Genomic DNA, 24,342 nt, shown 5'->3' with positions numbered 1-24,342 from the left:
AAATTGAGAAAATTTAAGTAAAAAAAACCAAAACGTCAATTTAAAGTGAGAAAATTTAAGTTGAAAAAAAACTGTAAATTTTGTTGTTAAAGATTGAAGTAATTTAAGTTGATCTAACTTTTTTTACAATGTACTTAATTAATCGTCTTGTCACAGAAATTTGTATTTCTGCACTGTAAAAAATACTTAAATTTTTTTTGTTTAATCAACTCGGATTTACAAGTCATTTCAACTTACTAATTATTTATCTTGACTAGAAATGAGTTGTTATAACTACAGGTGAGTTGTTATAACTTATAAAATTAAGTTCACTTTTCTCAACTATATTTTATAAGTGACTTGTAAATCGGAGTTGATTTAACAAAAATGTTTTAAGGAAGCAAAGTATTTTTTACATAAATATAATGGTATGAAATAAATTGAGTTATATCTTAGAGAGCTGATGGAGAATTAACATCTGAGATGTTTATTGTCCACCACCTGTAGTACATTAGAGGTTCGGTGGAAAGCATAATGTTCCTCATTATCATCATCGTCATCATCTCCTCTTCGCTGTTCATGTATTATATACAAACATATCACTGCTGCACTTCTTCAGTTAGGATGCTTTGAAACCACAACAATCTTGAGTTTTGTTGCTTAAATGCTTTTCTGTTAGCTTTGAGGCCATCTGTTTGTCAGTATACTCCTAAAAATCGGCAAAATTAACTTTAAGCAGATGTGGACATTTTGATATGCGCATATTTGCACGTTTAGTCTTTTTCTTCTGGGAATATAAACCAAAAATATTGATGACTCATCTTGCTTTATTATCAACCAATAACATTTGTTGAGTTGTTTTAAACGTTATGTTTCACTTACTTTTTCTAAAGATCACTTGTATTGAAATTGTCTCTGCTTGTTTCATCTAAGGCACAGGCTATCAGGCGTGGTTTTGCCAGACTGAAACTATCTAAGCTATCGGCTTATAAAGCAGCCGGATGAGCCCTTCCCATCTAAAATACATTTAATGTGTTAGCACGGGAATTACAATTTTATTTGTTAAGGTATTTCATGCGGTTGATGTAGTGTTAAGCTGAACCTCACCAGGGTCGATCTTGAGCCACGCATTAATAAAAAAAAGGCGTATTGATCAATGTGAACTAAATCTAAAGTGATAAGTGAAAATAGGTGGAAGGTCTTGGACAAAGATGCAGTCAGGAGGGCGTCTGGTTGCTTTTTCCGTGTTTAGTCTAACAGACATTCCAGCCCGATGACCTTGTAAATACTTTGTCGTAAGTGTCTTTATTCGCCGACGAGACGTTGTGGTAAACAAGGAGAAAAAATGGTTCTTAGCAACAATTAAAATATCACTGATGGATCCAGGATTATCTGCACAATTGTTTAAAATTTCTGTTAAAAGCAAGTGAAAAATTAGCTAAAGTGTACAGATTAAACCCAGACCGGTTCTTTTAACCTTCACATTTCAACAGGCGTTATCATTTACCTGCTCGTGTTACAAGTGTCGGCTGTTGAACGTTAACCGGACAGTGCTTGAAAATGTTCTTGTGCTTCCTGCTTTTATCCCTGTTCTCTCTTTGGCCTTGCTTGAACTCGCTGTAAGATTATCCCAATTCATGTGTTCCCAAACACCCTCCCTCACAACCTTCAGACCTTAACGGCAACATTAAAAACGAAAATAAATCTGTCTTCCAGCGGCTTTACCGAGATATGTGAGAGGCCTATCCATGGCCATTTGCAATGCGAGTTTCCTGTTTTCCAGGCTTTAATATGAGCACCTACGGAAAGATCGGGCAGGCCGAGTTTCTCTTTTTTAAATGTAGGACATTTTTGTGCTAAAGCCGGTGTTTTCCTTACTGGTGCTTTGACCTGAATCAGTTTTTCCTCTCTCCCCTGTTACAATGCGCTCTTATTTAGAATGATAGCGGAGGACTGGGCTCAAATTATACGTAGTGTCGGTCGGGTGGAATATGCGGACTGGATTACGGATCTGCATTTAATGCCAACCCTGCGTGTGCCGTACGAGCACGGAGGATCACAGGAAAACTGGCTTAAAAATACTCATTCAATCAACAGCCAATATTTGCTTTAATATTTTACTTTTTTCACATTTTCCCAAATTTTCTGCCACACGTATTTTAAGTGTGCATATCTTAAAACTTTTTAATTTTTAATAATATATAATAATAATTTTAATAATGATATTTTAAATAATTTTTAATGACACATCCTTTGAATTTGAATGTAAAGTTGCGTATATATTTATAATTTTTGGTTTTACAATGTAAATATCTACCGTTTTTATTACTTTGATGGCAGTTTAACCCGAGGTGCTGGGTAATTCCCATGTCTTTGCCTTTGCATATTTGGTTGTCTGCTCTTTCCCAATATGCTGATGAATTTTATGGAGATTTGAGTCATTTATTTTGATAGTTGGTGTAGCAGTTTTATTCAACGAACTAGACTTATATAAAAATGAAAACCTTGACTCGAGTGTTTCAGTACTGTACAGCACACCGAGTCCTCTGGACTGAGCTGTTCTCCATCAGTCAGGCTTGAAAGACACTACAGAGGTCAATAGCAAATGTACTGTAAAAGAAAGTGTGTCCTCACCTGACCCTACAACACTGCTGCTAAACTCTTGGGCTTGACCGAACACTTAGGTCGGGACATAAAATGACCTGAAATTATAATAAATGAATGCTGTTGTTGTTTAGTAGTTAAAGGTTTGAGTAATGATATCAGCAATGTCTTATTTTTAACACCTCTTGTAAAGTGGATCTGATAAGAATATGTAAAGCAGATGAAAATGTTGTCCTTGGATTTATTTGCCTCTGATCTCACTTTGCACGTCATCTTTCGGATTCTTTTAACTAGAATCTTGTGACACCTGTCAAGAACATATCATGGTCATAACTCAAAATCTAAAAAAAATGTAATTGTTTTATTCAAGAATAATATTTTTTATAGTATTTGTGAAATAAATTTTATATCAAGCACATTTTTCCAGATTATTGGTAAATAACTTGGTAATGGTTTATAATGAGGTTTCATTGGTTACCTGCATTAGTTAAAGTGAGCTAACAATGAACAATACTTCTACAGTGTTTAATCTTAGTTCATGTTAATATTAACATTTACTTGCGCTTACATACTAAAATACATAGTTAATACACAAAAAAATGAGAAATAATGAACATTTGTATTGGTGTTAACTAAACAAAACATGAATAAATACTATAAAATGTTGTTCATTATCAGTTCATGTTAGCTAATGCAATAACTAATGTTAATGAATAAGAACTTATTGTAAAGTGTTAACAAATGTTTATTTAGAATTGTAAAAAGTACATATCATGGTCATATTTGTTGCATTACATTTAATTATGATTATAAGAAAATCTTTGTGATGGTTTTCATGTCACAATTATGAAAATAAAGGCTCGGACGTGCACTCTTGGCCTCGGACGCGCGCTCTTGGCCTCGGACGCGCGCTCTTGGCCTCGGACGTGCGCTCTTGGCCTCGGATATGCGCTCATGTTGCATTGACTTTCTAGGCAAAGAAGTGAATAGATGCAAATTCGCACAAGCTAATGCGCGCCCTTGGCCTCGGACGCGCGCTCTTGGCTTCTGACGCGCGCTCTTAGCTTGGACGCGCAAGTTGCATTGATTTTGTAGGTAAAGAAGCAAATAGACGCAAATTTGCGCAAGGTAATGCACGCTCTTTGCATTGGACGCGCGCTCTTGGCCTCGGATGCGCGCTCTTGGCTTGGACGCGCATGTTGCATTGACTTTGTAGGTAAAGAAGCGAATAGATGCAAATTCGCGCAAGCTAATGCGCGCTCTTGGCCTCGGATGTGCGCTCTTGGCCTCGGACGTGCGCTCTTGGCCTCGGACGTGCGCTCTTGGCCTCGGACGTGCGCTCTTGGCCTCGGACGTGCGCTCTTGGCCTCGGACGTGCGCTCTTGGCCTCGGACGTGCGCTCTTGGCCTCGGACGTGCGCTCTTGGCCTCAGACGCGCGCTCTTGGCTTGGACCCGCATGTTGCATTGACTTTGTAGGTAAAGAAGCGAATAGATGCAAATTCGCGCAAGGTAATGCACGCTCTTTGCATCGGACGAGCGCTCTTTGCATCGGACGCGCGCTCTTGGCCTCGGACGCGCACTCTTGGCTTGGATGCGCATGTTGCATTGACTTTGTAGGTAAAGAAGCGAATAGATGCAAATCCGCGCAAGGTAATGTACGCTCTTTGCATCGGACGAGCGCTCTTGGCCTCGGATGCGCACTCTTGGCTTGGACGCGCATGTTGCATTGACTTTGTAGGTAAAGAAGCGAATAGACGCAAATTCGTGCAAGGTAATGCACGCTCTTTGCATCGGACGAGGGCTCTTTGCATCGGACGAGGGCTCTTTGCATCGGACGAGGGCTCTTTGCATCGGACGAGGGCTCTTTGCATCGGACGTGCGCTCTTGGCCTCGGACGTGCGCTCTTGGCTTGGACGCGCATGTTGCATTGATTTTGTAGGTAAAGAAGCGAATAGACGCAAATTCGCGCAAGGTAATGCACGCTCTTGGCCTCGGACGTGTGCTCTTGGCCTCAGATGCATGCTCTTGGCCTCGGACGCGCGCTCTTGGCTTGGACGCGCATGTTGCATTGATTTTGTAGGTAAAGAAGTGAATAGACGCAAATTCGCGCAAGGTAATGCACGCTCTTTGCATCGGACGAGCGCTCTTTGCATCGGACACACGCTCTTGGCTAGGATGCGCATGTTGCATTGACTTTGTAGGTAAAGAAGCGAATAGACGCAAATTCGTGCAAGGTAATGCGCCCTCTTGGCCTCAGACGCGCTCTTGGCATCGGACGTGCGCTCTTGGTATAGGATTCATCCGTGGCGACGAATACGTCTTCCACGCATATTAAAAAAACAACTCAAGCTAAAAATTTGCCTGGCCCAACATTAAATCCAGCGAGTAATATTGAGCAAGGAACGCGGTGTGAATACATGCTTTTGTTTGTTGTGTACGCAACATATATTATTTTTTTAACTTTACAGTAATAAGAATTACAAATATGGTTAACCTTGTAAAATCCTAATGCTGCACATAGTGTTTGTTTTATAATGACAAAGTATTTCAGCAAAATGCTTTTTAAAAATTATGATTCGAAGGCACATCAATGTTTCCTTTGTGTTTTCTTCTAGTTTGTCCAGAGATTTGTGGCCAGCGAGCGTGCATGGACTCGGGTGCGTGCTGTCATCCTCAATGTTTGGGAAGCTGCACAGAGCCTGACAATGACCGGGCGTGTGCCGCCTGTCAACATTACTTCCACGAGGGACGCTGTGTTGAAAACTGCCCAGCTGGCACCTACAAATTTGAGGGTTGGCGCTGCATCACCATGGACCTGTGCTCCAAGGTTCACCTGTCAGATTTCGATCGATTCGTGATCCACGAGGGAGAGTGCATGTCTGAATGCCCACACGGCTTCGTACGTGAAGAAAACCAGAGGTACCAACATGTTAATGTCACACGTTACACTTGCATAATCTAGTAAAAGCATTAGAGTTGTCTTCGGTGTGCCTAAAGCCTACAGTATGAATTTGATAGTAATGGAGTAAATCAAAGGACTCTTTACTTTGTTTTTTACGATTAAATGTTGTTTTTGCCATCTGTTTCATAACACAATTTTAAAGTTGCACAAGATCTCCAGATTTTTGCAGAATCCAGCAACTGACATTTGACAAACGTTCTGCCCCTTTATAAAACATTGTGTCAATCTGTTAATGTTTTCACAAAAAAAGTAGTCTCAACCCTTTTCAACACATTTGATCCCTTTTATTTTTGCATAATTTTACCTCTTTTTTGGGCAAAGCCTTCATAAAGAGTTCCACCGAATTTTTCTAGCAAAATAAAAAAATGCGGAAAAATATTTGTTTCACAATACGCAACGTTTTTTAGGACAATTTAAAGGAATAGTTCAGCCAAGTATGAAAATTCTTTTAGGTTTTAAAAACTTTAGTTGATAAACCAATAATTTACTCAACCATCCCATTGTATGTTATTTCAACTTTAGTTGAACATAGACAAATAATGGTATATTAAAATAAAAAGCCATCATGGCATCTTATTATCTTATTATATTATAAAATTAACCACATTAAAGATGCCACATTGGGTCTCAAAGCGAAATGGGTCATTGAAATGTGCACCACTTGAGCAGAGTGTTAAGGTTTGTTTGTACTCGCGCTTTGCGGACGAGCTGTTTATAGTTGACATTTTTGCTGTTGCGCTATTCTTGGAACCGACAGGGGGCGACTCGAGCAATCGAATCCTAAACCAACACAAAGTGAACTATACAAATCGTTCGCCGACATCTTGTAACATCAAAGTTTGATATGATAAACATGAGAACATGAATAAATCAACAATAAACATAATCATTTCATTTTTACGTTTTTACTAAATAAACAATACAGAAATCTCAAGGTTTGCGTTTTATTCCACGTCCAGTGGTACATTCACAAATATAAGCCAATAATTCTTAAAGGAAAACTATATTTTACCATGTTGTTTCCTCAACTAATTAATACATACCTATCTTTTGGTCAATGCGTACACTTAATCTTTGTACAGCGCATCGTGAATTTGTTAGCATTTAGCCTAGCCCCATTCATTCCTTAGGATCCAAACAGGGATGAATTTAGAAGCCACCAAAGACTTCCATGTTTTCTCTATTTAAAGACTGTTACATGAGTGGTAGGGGTGTCACGATTCTCCAAATCCTCGATTCAATTACATTTTCCATTCTAAGGTCACGATTCGATTCTCGGTTTTTACTTTTGTTTTTGAAAGATAAAAATGCAATGCCATTATTATTTATTGTTTATTATTATTATTATTATTATTATTATTATTATTATTATTATTATTATTATTATTATTATTATTTATTATAGTTTCACATTAACATGCACATTGCATGCTTTTCCTCGCATGGGGGTTTGTGGGCTTCACTTTACGCAAGAAAGCTTGTAGGATTCCTTTTTTGCACGCACATGGACTTAATGCGTGCGTTTTGGGCTCCTAACATCTGAAATAAATCCAGCGCATCATCAGCAGCTGTGCTCTCTGTCTCACGTGCACGCGCTCTCGTATCTGTCCGAAGTCTAAACATAAACTAAAGTAGTAATCCTTACGTATTTGTTCAGTTTTATGCTTTTCAAACTATCCCTTTTGTTTAAAATATAACCCGCTGCATCTTGGCGCCTCACTCTCGCCCATGTGCAGAGAGCTGCGCTCTGTCCGAAGTCAGATCACTAGGTAGTAATCCTGTTTATGATATGCATTTTAAGGAGTTGTAGCAATACATCCCTCGTGTTTAAAATATAAATCTCTGAGTTTTTTCCCCGTGCTTGGCAAGCCGAGCGGTCGTGACATGGGGGCGTGGCAGCATCGACGATCCCATTTTTTAATTCGAAGTTCAAGGGAGTGACTTAAAGGGCCATTTCACCCATAGGAACATTAATCTTTATGGAAAGTGAGTCATATTTGTAGTCAAAATGTAACATAAATGTAGAATTTTGTGCCTATTTGACAGAGAAAAGACAAAATGTGACTTTAGAGCACATTTGTATGAAAAACTACAACTGCCACTATGCACCACAATGAACAGCTCTGCAAGCCACTCCCATTACTCGGAACACGGCTCAGACATGCTATTATGTACATAAATGCCACGTTAGTAAAACAAAGAAAATAGCCACCACCACTGTGTCTGACTGACACCAATCATGACTTACTTTTAAACGTGATGTTACATTGTGGTACACACAATAACACTCTGGCCTGGTGTCTAGCAAAGTCTTATTCAAACAGTAACGTGCGGTTTCAGATCCGCAGTACAAATGTCTTTCCAAGTACTTAAAAAAAGTGTATACATTTTAAATGTTTATTTAGTTTTACCAATTTTCTTTTTGTCTCTTGTTTACTGTAATTACATTTGTGTTATTATTGGCCTCACTGCTCTCACAATATAGACATATAAAACACCGCTCAGATATGCTATTGTGTACATAAATGCCACGTTAGTATAACAAAGAAAATATAAACACTCACTTTAGTTAGACGTCCGTTTGTCCCTGCATCCTCCACACAAACGCGTCCCCTGCATAATATCTCCACAGACGCGCTGCCTCAGCTCTTGGAGCTTGTGCTCGTAAACCGAAACACGTCTTTGAAATAAGCACGCGATCAGAAACATTCACAAAACAAACGGTCATATCCTTATCTGATCCAGAAATGTTAAACCGAAAGCAAGCGGCGCGAGTCCGTCCAAGCTTATATACTCCGCAGCGCGTCTGCTCGTAAACCGAAACATGTCCGTGAAATAAACGTTCCAAACGCGTGCAAACTTCCTCTCTTGCATAGAAACCTTCACCAAACAAACGTCCATATCCTTATCTGATGCAGAAATGTAATAAAGCAAGCACACAGCGAGAATACAGGCAGTAGTCTGTCCAAGCTTCTCTACGCAGCAGAGGCCGATGGTTGCTGCGTCTTCACCGGGCTCCTCTACCCAGCCGACGCCCAGGCTCCGGCCTACTCCTCGGGCTTCTGTTCCTACATCTGCCTCAGCTCTTTGCAGTATTGTGGCTCATAAAGGTGCAATGCACAGCGGATTAGAGCATCACGCTTGTAAAATCACCCTCTTCCGTGTAATATTGATTAACTTCCACTGTTATTGTAACATGAATTCTGGCTCGCTCCACAACTTCTGTTTAGCTTAGCTTAGCATAAAGATGGCGGCTGGTCGTTTTTTTTCGGTCTTTGTTCGTATATTTTCGTAAGTACCACCCACTTATATGTAATTTGTCTGTAGCGTGAGTGGGTACCACCCATAGCCCCCACCTTGGAAAAATGAGGAATGAGTGTCTGTAGTCTTTCACACTCAATAGAGATACAGGATTTCCTTCTTTCAATGACGCAAAATTACGATTTTTACATCATTGAAAGAAGGAAGTGCCTCACTGAAATCAGTATTTCTCCCCTCTCAGGGGAAACTGAGGGAATGATGCACGACCATTCAAAAACATGACTGGGGTTCTAACGGTACAAAGCTTAATGCAAATGGGTGAAGTGTCCCTTTAATTTCGATTTAAAATCGAAATCATGACACCCTTAATGAGTGGTTACACAAGCAGGTATGGTGGCACAAAATAAAACATGACGATTTTTTAAGCGGATAAAAAATGAGAACTATATTGTATGGTGGAAGAGCACTTAGTTTGCAGCACCTTGACCTCAGCTCACTTGCGCGAACCGTGTGTGCACAGTAGGGATGCAACGATTATAGATTTTAATGGTACGGTTATAGTCTGATAAATAATCACGGTTGCACGGTTATAACGGTTATTATGCACTCATTTATTTTACAACATTAATGTAAAAAAGCACATGAATAAATTTTTGAACAATTGCTAAATTCTTTTGTATTTTCAGTTTGTGTATTTTTTCTGTAATTCTTGGACAAATTATAATAATAATAACCTAGCAGGCTTTGACTTAAAAAGTATAGGTGCCTTTTGAAACCTGTAGTAGGTCATTTTAATGATCTTTTGAATAAATGTAATTTTATATTTGGACTGAATAAATGTATATTATTTTGATTTGTTTGAAGTATTAGTAAAAATGATAAGAGCCTCTCAAAACGAATAATAACAAAGGGTCATCCTGGACTGGGTTCTGCGAGTCATTTTGTACTGGCAGCATTAACGTGTTAACTAGTGATGGGCATTCCGGTTCTTTCCATAGATTCGGCTCTTTCGGCTCAAGCTCCGGCTCTACATTTTAGTGATGGCAGTCCGGCTCTTTTTATAGATTCGGCTCTTCTGGCTCGCCTCCCTTAGAAGAGCCGGCTCTTACGGTCCCACCCCTGCCTGCCTCTGAAGATTCGGCTCTGCTCGTTCACTACAAAGAATCAGCTCTTAGAGCGGCTCGTTCGCGAACGACCCATCACTAGTGTTTACTCATGCTATTAATTCATAAATCATTAACGCGTTAAAATAATTAAACGGTATTGAACCCCGCCCGGATTTGATCCGCGAGGAGGAGGTTTTTAATGCTGCACAGACCGATTGGAGTGTGGCTCTTTCACGCACCCGTGCAGGCACGCATGCACACACACACAGACACACACACACAGACACACACACACACACACACACACACACACACACACACACACACACACACACGCACACCAGATGCACGAACAGCCAAGAGACGTGTCACGCGCACATATTCTTTTAAACGCGGAGCTTTGTCATACAGTGCGCTAACGAGCATGTTGCATGCCGCACGCGGCTCTTGGTGGTTCGTGGATTTGGTTTGTGTGTGCGTGCGTGAAACAAATACACGCGGTGTAGCGGAGGCTTTACGGTTACTTAACCGTGACATTTTAAAGCGCGGTTAATAGTGAAACCGGTTAATCGCTGCATCCCTAGTGCACAGTTACAAAAAATGCTGTGCACACCGCCACGCGAAATGAGGTCTCGCACACCCAAAACACACAAACGGCCCCTCCGCATTGACATTTTTTTGCCACGTGCACCAACGTGTTCATGCGAACTTGGCGAGTTTAAACAATGCTTTAATTCGCGGCTTTGACGAGGAAGGTGACAAAGAGCCACCGGAGTAAAAGCGCGAGGATTCAAGCGTCGCAATATCGAATCATTGACACCCCCACATGTCACGTGTCTCCGCCTTCTGTGAGCTGGAGGTGACATGATAGCGTAAGTTATGCATGTTATTGGTTTTATGTTGGCACATCCTAATCTTTCTTCTGGTGCATCTGACAGCATGTTCTGCACCGCCTGTGACGGCCCGTGCGAGAAGGTCTGTGATGAAAAGGTCATCGACTCGGTGGACGCGGCTCAGTTGTTCAAGGGCTGCACCGTTATCAGAGGCAACCTGCATATCAACATCCGGCGTGGCAGTGAGTTCTGTTGTACTGCTGTGATAAGCCCTGCAGCCATTGCTTTCTTCTTCATCTTTCTGCTGACACTCTCTTTTCCTCTTTATTTTCAGATAATATAGCCTCTGAGTTAGAGCAGTTCCTCGGCCTCATCAAGACCGTGACGGGATACGTGAAGATCCGTTCCTCTCACACCTTGAGCTCTCTCCATTTCCTCAAAAGTCTGAGATACATCAACGGCGAGGAACTCTGGGAAGAGTAAGACATTCTAGTTTCGAATTAACTTTGATGAATGAGTAGATGAACATACAACAGTGAGCGTGTTTACATGCACAGCAACACGACTAAATTCATATACATGTGTATTATATGTGCCAATCGAGGTTGCGTAGTGAAGATCAACACGGTAATTGAAAGCGTGAGTTAGTGTTTATAAATCCTACAGAATGAGTCTCGTGCGTCATAGGAAAGGATTCGTAATTTCGTTCCATCTTTGTTTGTTTACTGTTATCCAGTTTTTTAAGACACATTGCAACATCCTCTGTATTTCACGTTGTTACGAAACCCTAAATCGAGCTCTGTGAATCTAAGCAGGCCCTCAATCAGCATATTTAACATTTGTGTGTTGGTTTTGTTAACATTTTATACATGCATCCCAAACAAATGTCAGAGCTTTAATTTCCAATTTGTAAATATAGCAAGAGAGCGCTCAAATTATATTCACTTTTTTGTAAACTCTTGAGGCCAGATGTGTGCTTCATGTTTGCTGTAATGTCAAAGAAACGCTTTGTCGTAATGCAAGTGAAGTATTTACATTCCAGATAGATCTGTATGATCATTTATGTCGCCGTGAGTGTCTTCTGTCAAGTATCGGTCAAATACACACTACAGCTGAATCTTATTCAGTCATTTATTGGAGTATTTAATGCATTTTGCAGTCAAGATCACTCACGTAAATGCGAGCTGTGACAGCTGTTTAAACTGTGCAGCGCAGACGCAAACACAACTCCTAGTCGTGTATCTTGATTTGTTTACAAGGATCTGGACTCAATATAGCAAGAGACAGACAGTCGTCACTCCCAAAACTTTCTTTGTAAAGCATATTGAACTGTTTTTCTTTTCTTTAGTCATCTTATTGCTGTTTTTCAGTACGTACGCATTTGTGGCGTTCGATAACCAACACCTCCAGTTTCTGTGGGACTGGTCTGAGCACAACCTCACCATATTGGCTGGAAAACTGCACTTCCGCTCTAACCCCAAGCTCTGCATGTCCGAGATCCACAAAATGTGGGTCCACACCGAAATTAAGGAGAAGTTTTCCGAAGAAGATTTCAGCAAAAATGGAAACCTTGCAAGCTGTAAATATTTCACTTATTCGAATTATTGTAGCAGTCTGATAATATGTTACAAGTTTTCTCTTTATTAAAAATGAATTTACATTTTTGTAGGTGAAAGTAAGAGCCTGAAGATCTTGTCTAACAGCACGAAAAGCAATCAAATTAGTCTGACGTGGGAACGATATCGAGCACCTGATTCCAGAGACATTGTCAGTTTTGTCGTCTACTACAAAGAAGCGTAAGTGACGGTGTTAATTCTTCTATTGTTTTATGAAATATCTATGTATTTAAATTGAGCTGTTACACCCATTCCTATTTTACCTCATCCTCCTCACTTGTCTGTATTCACATACAAGCCAGTTTCTCTAATTTATCATTATTGGAGGGCCAAGCAGAGTCGTGAGTTTGTAATGTTTGCACGTTATGTTTCCGGTTTGGTGGATTTTGACTTCGACGCTGCGTACAGCGATTCATAAGCACTGTCCTCAACTTGTTCTGTCTTGATGTCATAACCAATTAGTTGTTGCAGCGCTGCATGTAGTCGACAACACTTGTTAGCGCTGGGCTTAGAATTTATAAAAATTTCATTTATTTTTATTTTCTTAGAATAAAGTCTTCTAAAATTAGCTAAACAACAATCAGACGTAATTGACGGTTATTCATCTTGAAATTGTAATTGCGATTATTATTGCCGATTATTACTAGCCTGACGTTGTCATACTCAATTCTAGTCAGAATTTGAGTCTGATACCGCTCCATTGAGCTATAATTATGAGGCGTGTCTCAACCGAAAAATGCCTCTGCACTCAATTGGATAGACCTACGACCAATCAGAGCAACGGAGTGTATGTTGAAATTACGTCTTTGCAGCCTAACCGAACTGCTAGTTATTTCGTTACGACACTAACATTGTGATTATACTAAGTCTGAGTTAGCGAATGTACATCAACACCTACTATGTTTACAACATTTCGTTTATATCACAACATGAAGTATTTACTAAGTCATAGAGTATGACTATCTCTTACCATTTGTACGTTAGGTGAACTTCATCCACGACGATACTCTACGTTGGCTTGAAAATATTGGAGCCTAGCATGTCCCTCCACTTATTAGACAACCACGATTCCGGGCTTCCGAAAAGAAGCTGGCAACGACCGCTAATTATATCCATCTCGTCGTGCACGCAGAGTTGCATCGCCATGATAAGGTTGCCCATTTCAGTTGCGACCAACCTTTGCCGAATCCCATAAGAAGGACGGCAAAAACATCAACAAATGCCCTGCTCGCGTTTCTCTGTTCCTCTTTTAAAATCAATGCTCTGTCGATATCTTTTAGAACAGACTCAATGTCAGAATCCACACATCTGAACTCTACAGCGGCAGCCATTCAACACACGCGCTCTTTGGTGACGTGGTTCATTACGTTACTGTAGTTTATCTGTCAATCATCGTATAAAGCCCGCCCTCACAATTTGATTCGTCGGCCTGTTTTGATATTCTCATAGTAGCTCCTCAACGGTGAATCCCCAGACCGATCTTCCCCGTATTTCAAATCGTGGTGGGCGGGGCTAAGATCGGCTGGCACCCAGGCTAGATTATTACATTGAAGTTTTGAAATGTTTTGTAACTTTCTGTGCAGCAGCTGCATGGTAAATTTGAAACATCCAAGACTATATTATATAATGTAAATAACAAATAATTATAGGAGTTATGTCGTAAAAGAATCCAAAACGAATGGCTAAAGGACACATCAACTTGTCAATTTTAAAATCTCTGATTCATTACTGTATTTGGTGCACAAATATACCCCCGAAACGCACAAATGGACAGTTTTTAATTGAGGGAACGTTGAGGTTTGATGTCAGTCCGAAGTTGTTTTTTTATGTCAGTCCGACATTGTTTTTTATGTCAGTTCGACGTTGGGTTTTTTACGTCAGTCCGATGTTGTTGCTTTTTTCGTCAGTCCGACGTTGTTGTTTTTTATGTCAGTCCGACGTAGTTTTTTTTACGTCAGTCGGACGTTGTTGTTTTTTACGTCAGTCCAACGTTGTTTTTTTATGTCAGTCTGACATTGTTGTTTTTTTTACGTCAGTCCGATGTTGTTGTTTTTTTAGGTCAGTCCGACGTTGTTTTTTTAGGTCAGTCCGAAGTTGTTTTTTTATGTCAGTCCGACGTTGTTGTTTTTTACGTCAGTCCGACGTTGTTCTTTTTTTACGTCAGTCCGACGTTGTTGTTTTTTACGTCAGTCCGACGTTGTTGTTTTTTACGTCAGTCCGACGTTGTTGTTTTTTACGTCAGTCCGAGTTGTTGTTTTTTACGTCAGTCCGACGTTGTGGGGTTTTGACGTCAGTCCGACGTTTTTTTTTATGTCAGTCCGACGTTGGGGGTTTTGACATCAGTCCGACGTTGGTTTTTTGACGTCAGTCCGACGTTCGGGTTTTCTACGTCAGTTTGACGTTCAGGTTTTCTCTGTCAGTCCAACGTAGAAAATATATTATATAATGTAAATTACAAATAATTATAGGAGTTATGTCGTAAAAGAATCCAAAATGAATGGCCAAAGGACACATCAACTTGTCAATTTTAAAATCTCTAATTCATCACTGTATTTGGTGCACAAATATACCCCCGAAACGCACAAATGGACAGTTTTTAATTGAGGCAACGTTGAGGTTTGATGTCAGTCCGAAGTTGTTTTTTTATGTCAGTCCGACATTGTTTTTTATGTCAGTTCGACGTTGGGTTTTTTACGTCAGTCCGATGTTGTTGCTTTTTTCGTCAGTCCGACGTTGTTGTTTTTTATGTCAGTTCGACGTAGTTTTTTTTACGTCAGTCCGACGTTGTTGTTTTTTACGTCAGTCCAACGTTGTTTTTTATGTCAGTCTGACATTGTTGTTTTTTTACGTCAGTCCGACGTTGTTGTTTTTTTAGGTCAGTCCGACGTTGTTTTTTTAGGTCAGTCCGAAGTTGTTTTTTTATGTCAGTCCGACGTTGTTGTTTCTTACGTCAGTCCGACGTTGTTGTTTTTTACGTCAGTCCGACGTTGTTGTTTTTTTACGTCAGTCCGACGTTGTTGTTTTTTACGTCAGTCCGACGTTGTTTTTTACGTCAGTCCGACGTTGTTGTTTTTTACGTCAGTCCGACGTTGTTGTTTTTTACGTCAGTCCGACGTTGTTGTTTTTTACGTCAGTCCGACGTTGTTGTTTTTTACGTCAGTCCGACGTTGTTGTTTTTTACGTCAGTCCGACGTTGTGGGGTTTTGACGTCAGTCCGACGTTGGGGGTTTTGACGTCAGTCCGACGTTGGTTTTTTGACGTCAGTCCGACGTTGTTGTTTTTTACGTCAGTCCGACGTTGTGGGGTTTTGACGTCAGTCCGACGTTTTTTTTATGTCAGTCCGACGTTGGGGGTTTTGACATCAGTCCGACGTTGGTTTTTTGACGTCAGTCCGACGTTGGTTTTTTGACGTCAGTCCGACGTTGTTGTTTTTTACGTCAGTCCGACGTTGTGGGGTTTTGACGTCAGTCCGACGTTTTTTTTATGTCAGTCCGACGTTTTTTTTATGTCAGTCCGACGTTTTTTTTATGTCAGTCCGACGTTGGGGGTTTTGACATCAGTCCGACGTTGGTTTTTTGACGTCAGTCCGACGTTGGGGTTTTCTACATCAGTCCGACGTTCGGGTTTTCTACGTCAGTTTGACGTTCAGGTTTTCTCTGTCAGTCCAACGTAGAAAATATATTATATAATGTAAATTACAAATAATTATAGGAGTTATGTCGTAAAAGAATCCAAAATGAATGGCCAAAGGACACATCAACTTGTCAATTTTAAAATCTCTAATTCATCACTGTATTTGGTGAACAAACATACCCCAGAAACGCACAAATGGACAATTGTAATTGAGACTTTTGGCAATTATGCAATTGTTTCATCTGTAATTGTAACCATGATTCGTTTTTTCATTAATTGTGCAGCCCTACCGTGATAGTGAGGCAGCTTTGATCTTTGTTTTGTCTTCCAGGCCTTTCCAGAACATCACAGAGTTTGATGGTCAGCAAGGCTGCGGAACGGACAGCTGGAACATGATCGATGTGGACTTACCAGAGAATGAAACCCAGAACCCAAGCGTTCGTCTGTCCTCCCTGAAGCCCTGGACTCAGTTCGGCATTTTCATTAAAGCTGTAACATTAGGTGTGGAGCACAAATACAGGCATGAGCTCAGTGCCAAGAGTGAGCTGGTGTACATCCGGACTAAAGCATCAGGTAATGATCCTCATAAACAGCCTAAGGTCTTTAGTGAAGGGAACACAAGCAGATTTGTGGACAAAAAAACTAATTTGCATAAAAGGGTAAAAAGTAGACCGTTAACCCAAAAGTTGTATATTCATCTGTGATTCATAAGCTTCCATCATTGTGCCACTAAGCAAAGCACTGAAGTCCTATTTCTACCTAAAAAACATCAAATTAAAGTAGCAACTCTATTGTTTTCTCCTCCAGCCCCCACGATGCCTTTAGATATCCGTGCCTATTCTAACTCCTCATCAAAGCTGGTGGTCTGGTGGTCTCCGCCTGTGTCCCCCAATGGAAATAATACTTACTACCTGCTGCGCTGGAAACAGCAAGCGGAGGATCGTGAACTCTACCAGCACAACTACTGCTCTAAAGGTCCAAATCACACAGAGATATCCTGCCTTTTTAATAGAGGTTTAGCAATTACAGCTTTACATTATGTTCATGTTTATATTTCTTGACAGAACTGAAGATCCCGTTCAGAAAGGCTACGGGTTTGACAGATGCAAAGGATGCAAAACCCACTAATCCCGAAACAAAGGGAAGGGACAAAACGCAAAACTGTTGTCCGTGCCCTAAATCAGAGGAGGACCTGAAGGCCATTGAGGAAACTACCCACTTCCGCAAAGCCTTCGAAAACTTCCTCCACAATGCCATATTCACACCCAGGTAAAATAAAACACCTATGAAAGATTTGTGAATATCATGATCGCTTGCTCACTAAAGCAGGTACCTTGCTTGAGGGGGTGGGGCTTGTATAATATATTGTTGCCAATCTTTGCGCAAAAGTGTTAGCTAAAGAAACTAAATTTATGTTACAGTTGATGTCAGGTTTAATTGTTGGTTAGGAATATGTTGTTTTAGCCATTTGAGAGATTTCTGACTTACCTATTAAAATAGATAGGATTTAAGATGTATGACAGGAAAAGCATTGCAAATGATGACTCCTTAAAAGGGACTTTGGTTTAAGGTTTTTGCTATTCAGCATTTATTTTATTAACAACATTTACTCGTTTTTTATATATAATGGATTTCTTTATGCAGTTAATTAATAAACAATCGGTATCGGCCTTTCTCGTGCTATTGCTGATATGCCGATGGTTTCAAATTCATCAAAAATCGGCTGATAAATATCGGCGGCCGATACATCGGTGCATCTCTAGTTTAATTAACTCACAAATGAAACCAACATATTTAACATGAGAATTTAATTAAACTTAACAAAAAGTACATAAATAACGAAGAAAAGTCACATGAAATCAGTCAAGCTTATGATGACAACAATCCGTAGTCTTATGGTATGTACACACCAGAAGCGAATTTAATTATTTGCGTGAGTAGATTACATCTACAAGTCAATGTGAAGATGCTGGTAGACGCGAATTTGCACACAGCGATACGAATGACACCAATTGGGTGACGCGATTGCCACGGACACGCATTCTTCGCCTTAAATGCATCATCTGTGCAACTTTCAGGGGTGCAAACTTGTTACCTTTCGGCGAAATTCGCTGTTTTTGATCCAAAATATGTCATTCTTGTAATTTGTCTAGATCCGGTGAGTTTTTGATAATGAGGGGTAAGGGGGGAAATGAAATTATGAAAATCATGTCCAGCTATTGTAGTAACGATGTCAAATAAATCACTAGCCAGTGTGGCGGGTTATGTTTAACAATTTAGTCACCTTATTTGCTGCCGCAGTTTAAGCAGTTTGTGCAGATTGAGTGCACACACTTAACTAGTATTTCGAGGTTACGTGCCCACTTCACGTTGCTGTGCGCGTGGTTGAAAAGCTTTACATTTGTACACGTGTTTAAGCACCGCAGTTTTAAATTAAGTGATTTTAAGCCGTTGAAACACAAACAACAGTGCTACTGTATATGCGAACGCTGTTTCTGTGTGAGAGGAACGTGCAAGCGGCGCATCCGCTTCTCATTGAGCTTGTGAGTATTTTTGCAGCTGTATTATTAGCCTTAAATACACACATGCATTAAAATTCCCGACTTTTGCAAGTATCCTCATAAACACGACAATTTAGGTCTGAAGAGAAAGTAAACCACTAAAACAGAAAATGCCTGTGTAACAGTATAATAGATCCGGACGTTGATCTTAAAAGGGAAGTTACCTAATTTTGCTCCTGTCTGTCACTCGTGTTAATCAAACAGCATTGAGAGAAAATCTCTCACTGTTTTTAACTAATTCACTTTTATACATTTAATTTAAGATTTGTACCATGAATTGTACATGAGTTTGATTCGAGTTGTTCGTTCAGAGTTTATATTCATAATGTATTACAGCTATGACTGTGAACAGAACAAACCCTGAATTATTTGTTTATGTGTACTGAATAAAATTAACTACAAATTTCTGTAACACTTTACAAAAAGGTTGTATTTGTTCACATTAGTAAATGCATTATGAACAAAAAATAAACAATATATGGTGTATATAAGCATTAATTAATTCTTGTTTATGTCATTACGTCAATTTATGTTATTTTAAGGTGCAATTAATTAAAATGCTAAAATTAATAAGATTTATGATTAATAAATAAATAAATAAATAAAATGCAAATTATTGATTTATAAACATATATACAGTTTATTTATATATCAATAATTAGCATTTTATTTATTTATTAATCATAAATCTTATTAATTTTATATATATGACCGCTTGTGTCTGTCACCTTTTTCACCCCTGATGAGTTTGATGATGTTTCTTGGTAGTCTTGTGCTAAATGTGCAGTAGTGTGATCAGCAAGGAAATCTAGTTGTAGAAAAAAAATTATAAAAAAAGTTAATATTACTGGCAACGTTTATAAATTACATGGGTTTGCACATACATTTTTTCTAAATACAAAATATTTCCATACCAACGATTTGCGTACAACATTAGACACTTCACATCGTGCTAAGGCTCTGACGCGGCCACCGGATCTGATAGCGTACACTTTAGTCAGTTTTTGTGTTTATACCAACGCGCACATTTTCTTACGAATCCAGTTGCTTCGCGAGAAATTAAATCTTTCTGGCACCGTGTTAAGGGCGGAACACAAAACTTCAAGACAGCAGCTAGCGTTTTTTTCCCGCGCTGAAAGCCGGTTACTCGAGACTTGAAAGAGATTCAACTTTGGGTGAAAAGCTCCGCTCGTCCATGTCAGTATTACAGCTACCAAAGTTCAGCATCCTCCAGGTGTTTTTAGCCGCGTTTAAAAGTTTTGGTGTGTACGCCACCTAAGATGTGGAGAGTTTTAAAATATAGGTACCTTATATCGATATTTTACGATGTATCTTATCATGTGACATTTGATTAATGCATTGATCCATATGGGTGTATTGTCACACTCCTAGTCAAAGATAATTTTGCGATCGTGTACGCATCATGCTACACAAACCGATAAAATCGAAATATAAAATTTTATCGACTTCAACTACAATATAAAAAAGTTACAATTTTAACTTTGCTACTACAGGCTTTGATATCTTAACTTTTTTATGAGCCAATGTTTCATTTTTAGATTTTAACAATGCTGTTTAGTAGCCAAACATTTCACGAAAACATAAAAATTGTGCAAACATGCTTTAGGGGGGTGCACACCAAAGCGTTTAAATATGGCTGACAATGCCAGGCGAAAGCCAACTGTGTGAGCGCCTGCCAGCTTTTTTCAACCAAGCGCTTTGATTCTTCTGCTTTGTTTATCAGTCGTTGAACGATGCGCCGGTTGGTTGTTGTAAAATTTGTCCCGCCCCTCTTCCACTGTGATTGGATGGCCGAGTGAGAAGCGACATTGACGAGCTGAGCGTTTCAATTAAAGTTGAAAATGTTTCCTCTCTCGGCGCTCTGTGCTGAACACGGAAAAACATTTGAAATTTTTTTTAAAAAAGCCTTCCACCACACGCCATGCCAGCTTATGAACGTCTCCATCTCCTCAACCTTCACGTTGGATGTATGGTTCCACAGTTCAATAAATCATCCTTTGATTTGATGATCTCCCAAGATTAATGAATGTCTCTTTGTAGATGGCTCTTTGTTTCGTATCCGAGAGGTTGTTATGGAATATTTTCGGCAGTAATTGTTTCCCTGTGCCCCTAGTGTTGGTAATTGTGGGGTACTGGCTCTCGGGCCATATCCAAATAGCAAGTGAGAGCATGCAAAACAAATTTTGTCGGCTACGTAAGCCTGGTTTTCTCTCTGATCTCAAAGGTGTAACACATTATGTGTTCCCTGTTAAAACGAGGGCCGGCATCTGTGTGATATTATCAGTGGGCAGGAATCGCACCAGATTGCATTACCTGTCTCTTATTGAAATCAATGCATCGCTTGAACAATATGCTTGAGGACACCGAGAAACGATCGATTCTCCAACCCTGGATAATTATTCTTCTCTGTCTGGATTTTTCCTCTTCATTTTTCTCATTGCTTGACGGCTGGAGAAAGCCGTGGTGCCAGAAATATGTCAGGCGGCTGAGAAGTGTGTTTGTACCCGCGCCAGCACAACCTGTTTTTATTGAAAAGCGAGATATTGAAGGAAGTGCCTCGAGTTCCCTCGAAGTTCAGGATTTGGAGAGCAGGAAGAAGAGGAAATCGTATCCATTCACCGGTCGTTCCCATTCCGACAGCTCCGCTGCCAGGAAATGCACAGTAATGCCATCTGGAATGCCAATGAAATAACGGGAAGTTCCCGTCAAGTAGGAGAGAGCGCACACATCAGTGAATGCCAGTGAGGGACTGAATTATAAACCTAAGGAAGAGAGATAAGTCTTCGGTGTGGAGAGCGGACATATCTACAATAACAATAAATAATAGTATTTTTAAATGTGTGGTCGTGTGAAAGCAATGCATACTTCTTCACATGCTAGTTTTTAAAAAGAGGATACAGCACACATGTACAGTATTCATGAATGTAGTCACAAGCCCAAGCTTAATCACTAAAATAGCTTGCAAATAGTACAACATGGTGTTAGCGAGCCCGAGGTTGTGGGTTTGATTCTTAATGAATGCACGGGAAGATGCTTTAGATTACATGCACAAATGGATAAGAACACCATGAATGTGTGAGCCGTGTTTCTGGCCATGTGTATATTCAGGCAAACTCAATCCATGTGAACTAGTAGTGTGCGTCTGCTTGTGTGTTTGTAGCAGGCAAAGGATGAACTTGCAGCTTGTAGGGAGTTGAGTGACAAATTAGCAAGCAGAGGAATAAACACCAGCTGTGTGTGTGCGTGCGTGTTTGTGCAGACAAGTTTGTGTGTATGTATAAGCAAGTGTGCGTGTATGCGAATGTACCTGGTAATCCCATTTTATTTTTTTTGACCTTGTGGGGACATTTTTTGGCAAGCAAACTTATAAATCATACAGAATGATTTTTCTTTTAAATCTAAAGTAGCAGAAAGTTATCTATGAGGTATAGAGTTTGGGTTAGGGCAGAGTTTCTTAAACTGGGGTTCATAAATGTGGTTTGGAAGGGAAATTGCAGCGGGTTCGTGAATTGATTAAAAATATTTACCTTTAAATCATTATGGGGCGGTTTAACGTACAGGAATTGGACTAATTCTAAACTAAAATAAATGTTAGACCCATCCAAACTGAAAACAACTTGCAGTGACATTTCTTACTTTGGGTTCACACCAGCCACGTTTGAGGCGTCAAAATTGCGTCCACCAGGTCTAGTTTGCCGCTTGGACATTTTGAATACATTCGAAATGCAAGCATTTGATGCACATCAGAGGCGAAATCCACTTTTTGTGGGAGGGGCAAGTGCTATGCGGTTGTCTGTTTGCAAGATGGCTGATGTTGATCGTGGATTTATCTAGAGAGTTACCTTACTATAGGGGGGAAATAGTTTTAAAAAACGGCGGGAATGCAGCGTGTCGATAAACATCACATGACTCAAAAGTGAAATGTGTATTTACAACTATACCAGGTTGCCCAATGTCCTCACTAACACTCTTCTCACGGACAATATCAAGCGTTCCTCGATGTTGAATGAGTGACTCCGGGCGGGGCTGCCGCCACAGCAGCAAGCAGGCTCCTGATTGGTTAACGCGGCGCGAAAATCCGCCAAAGTTAAAAAAAATTAATTTGCGCGTCAGACGCAAATTCGCGTGAAACACAAAATGCACAAAAAACACTATTCGTGCGTACCGTGCCAGGCGCTCAATTCGTTCCATTTGCGCGAACTAGACGTGTGAATGAGTCGGAATTGCGTCTACCTCGCCGCGCTAAACGCCTCATTCGCACTGCAAGACCTCCAGACGCGCGTCAATGCGTCTTCACATTGACTTAACATTGAAATATCTTGTGCTTGATGCCTCTACCGCAGCTGCTGTAAACGCAGCATTAAAATACATCAGTGCCTTTTGTTTTGCCTCAAAATCCACACAAATAATGTTTTTTGTAAAGCATGTTTGTTAAGACTAGTTATATTTCCTTATTAAACTAAGGCCAAGTCCTGTCTTAAGCTAATCCCTGTCTGGGAAACCACCCCAAAATTTTATTAAATAATTTAAATATTAACACTTACACAACAGATCTATGTGATCCTAGACCACAAAACCAGTCTTAAGTAGCATGGGTATATTTGTAGCAAAAAAAAAAAAACATTGTTTGGGTCAATTTTTTTCTTTTGTGCCAAAAATCATTAGGATATTCAGTAAAGATCATGTTCCATGAAGATATTTTGTACATTTCCTACTGTAAATATAACAAAATATATTTATTATTAGTAATGTGTTGCTAAGGACTTTTAATGTGGAAAACTTTAAAGACGATTTTTTTTGCACTCTTAGATTCTAGTTTTTCAAATTGTTGTATCTCGTACCAATTAATAATAACTAGGGCCGGGACTCGATTAAAAAAATTAATCTAATTAATTAGAGGCTTTGTAATTAATTAATCGAAATTAATCACATTTTAATCACACATAAATATTTGACCTGAGAACATTGAGAAGTTATTTTTTCACATGGATTTTTAGTATACCATGAATAATGACTGAATTCATAAGCTTAAGCAACAAAATATTGTTTATTTTTGTCCAACCAAGTCGTTGTACTCGGAGTCGGGTTAACGTCCACGCTAGCTGCTATATGTTTTGCATTGAGATGATACTTGAGGCTCGATGTGCTGCGGTGATATGTGAATTCCTTGTTGCATAGCTTACACACAACCTGCTCTTATCGACGCTTCCATCCGTTCGTTTTTTATAAAAAAAATGTCCCATCCACGGGGCCAACCAAAGCGATCTCATCAGCTTCTTCGTTCATGTTCACTGTAGTTTGTTGTTGTCTGAAGTCATGAACGCTAGTTGGTGCTCCAGTAAAATCGGTCCGCTAAAACTCATCCAATGAGAAATGTTCCGCGGTGCAAAAATAAGTGTGATTAAAATGCGTTAAAAATGTTTAACGCGTTATTTTTTGTGTAATTAATTAATCTTAAGTAACGCGTTAAAGTCCCGGCCCTAATAATAACAATACCTTTTAATAATAACAGTTAATAATAACAATACCTTTGTAAAATACTACTGATAAAAATTTTAAAACAAATAAAAAATATGTTTTGAAGTTAAACATGCAAATGTTCTATTAAATAATGTAAATATTAACTTAAAAAATAAACAAAGGGATAAATATACAATTTGTACAATATAAAAGTCATTACGTCTATGCAAATTCCAAACGTGCAAGCATGTTGAAGGATTTCTGGGTGTTTCTGTCAGATCATCTGAGGACAGAATCTGTGATTG

General features: G+C 39.5%; 1 protein-coding gene across 3 annotated transcripts in view; it reads left to right on the top strand.

The window, feature by feature from the left end:
* The window catches only part of igf1rb (insulin-like growth factor 1b receptor), a 110,107-nt gene that overhangs the window by 60,416 nt on the left and 25,349 nt on the right, over positions 1-24,342 (top strand). For all 3 annotated transcript variants that reach the window (XM_055175684.2, XM_073859680.1, XM_055175840.2), the window contains exons 4-11: positions 5,200-5,503; positions 10,852-10,988; positions 11,081-11,225; positions 12,117-12,325; positions 12,416-12,542; positions 16,327-16,568; positions 16,803-16,970; positions 17,060-17,264. In XM_055175684.2, the coding sequence (XP_055031659.2) occupies positions 5,200-5,503; positions 10,852-10,988; positions 11,081-11,225; positions 12,117-12,325; positions 12,416-12,542; positions 16,327-16,568; positions 16,803-16,970; positions 17,060-17,264 (1,537 nt within the window). The remainder of the gene's footprint in view (positions 1-5,199; positions 5,504-10,851; positions 10,989-11,080; positions 11,226-12,116; positions 12,326-12,415; positions 12,543-16,326; positions 16,569-16,802; positions 16,971-17,059; positions 17,265-24,342) is intronic.

This window comes from Misgurnus anguillicaudatus, chromosome 21 (assembly GCF_027580225.2).
Source record: "Misgurnus anguillicaudatus chromosome 21, ASM2758022v2, whole genome shotgun sequence".
Taxonomy (NCBI): domain Eukaryota; kingdom Metazoa; phylum Chordata; class Actinopteri; order Cypriniformes; family Cobitidae; genus Misgurnus; species Misgurnus anguillicaudatus.
The sequence above is the reverse complement of the archived record's forward strand: the minus strand, read 5'-3'. Positions and strand labels throughout refer to the sequence as shown.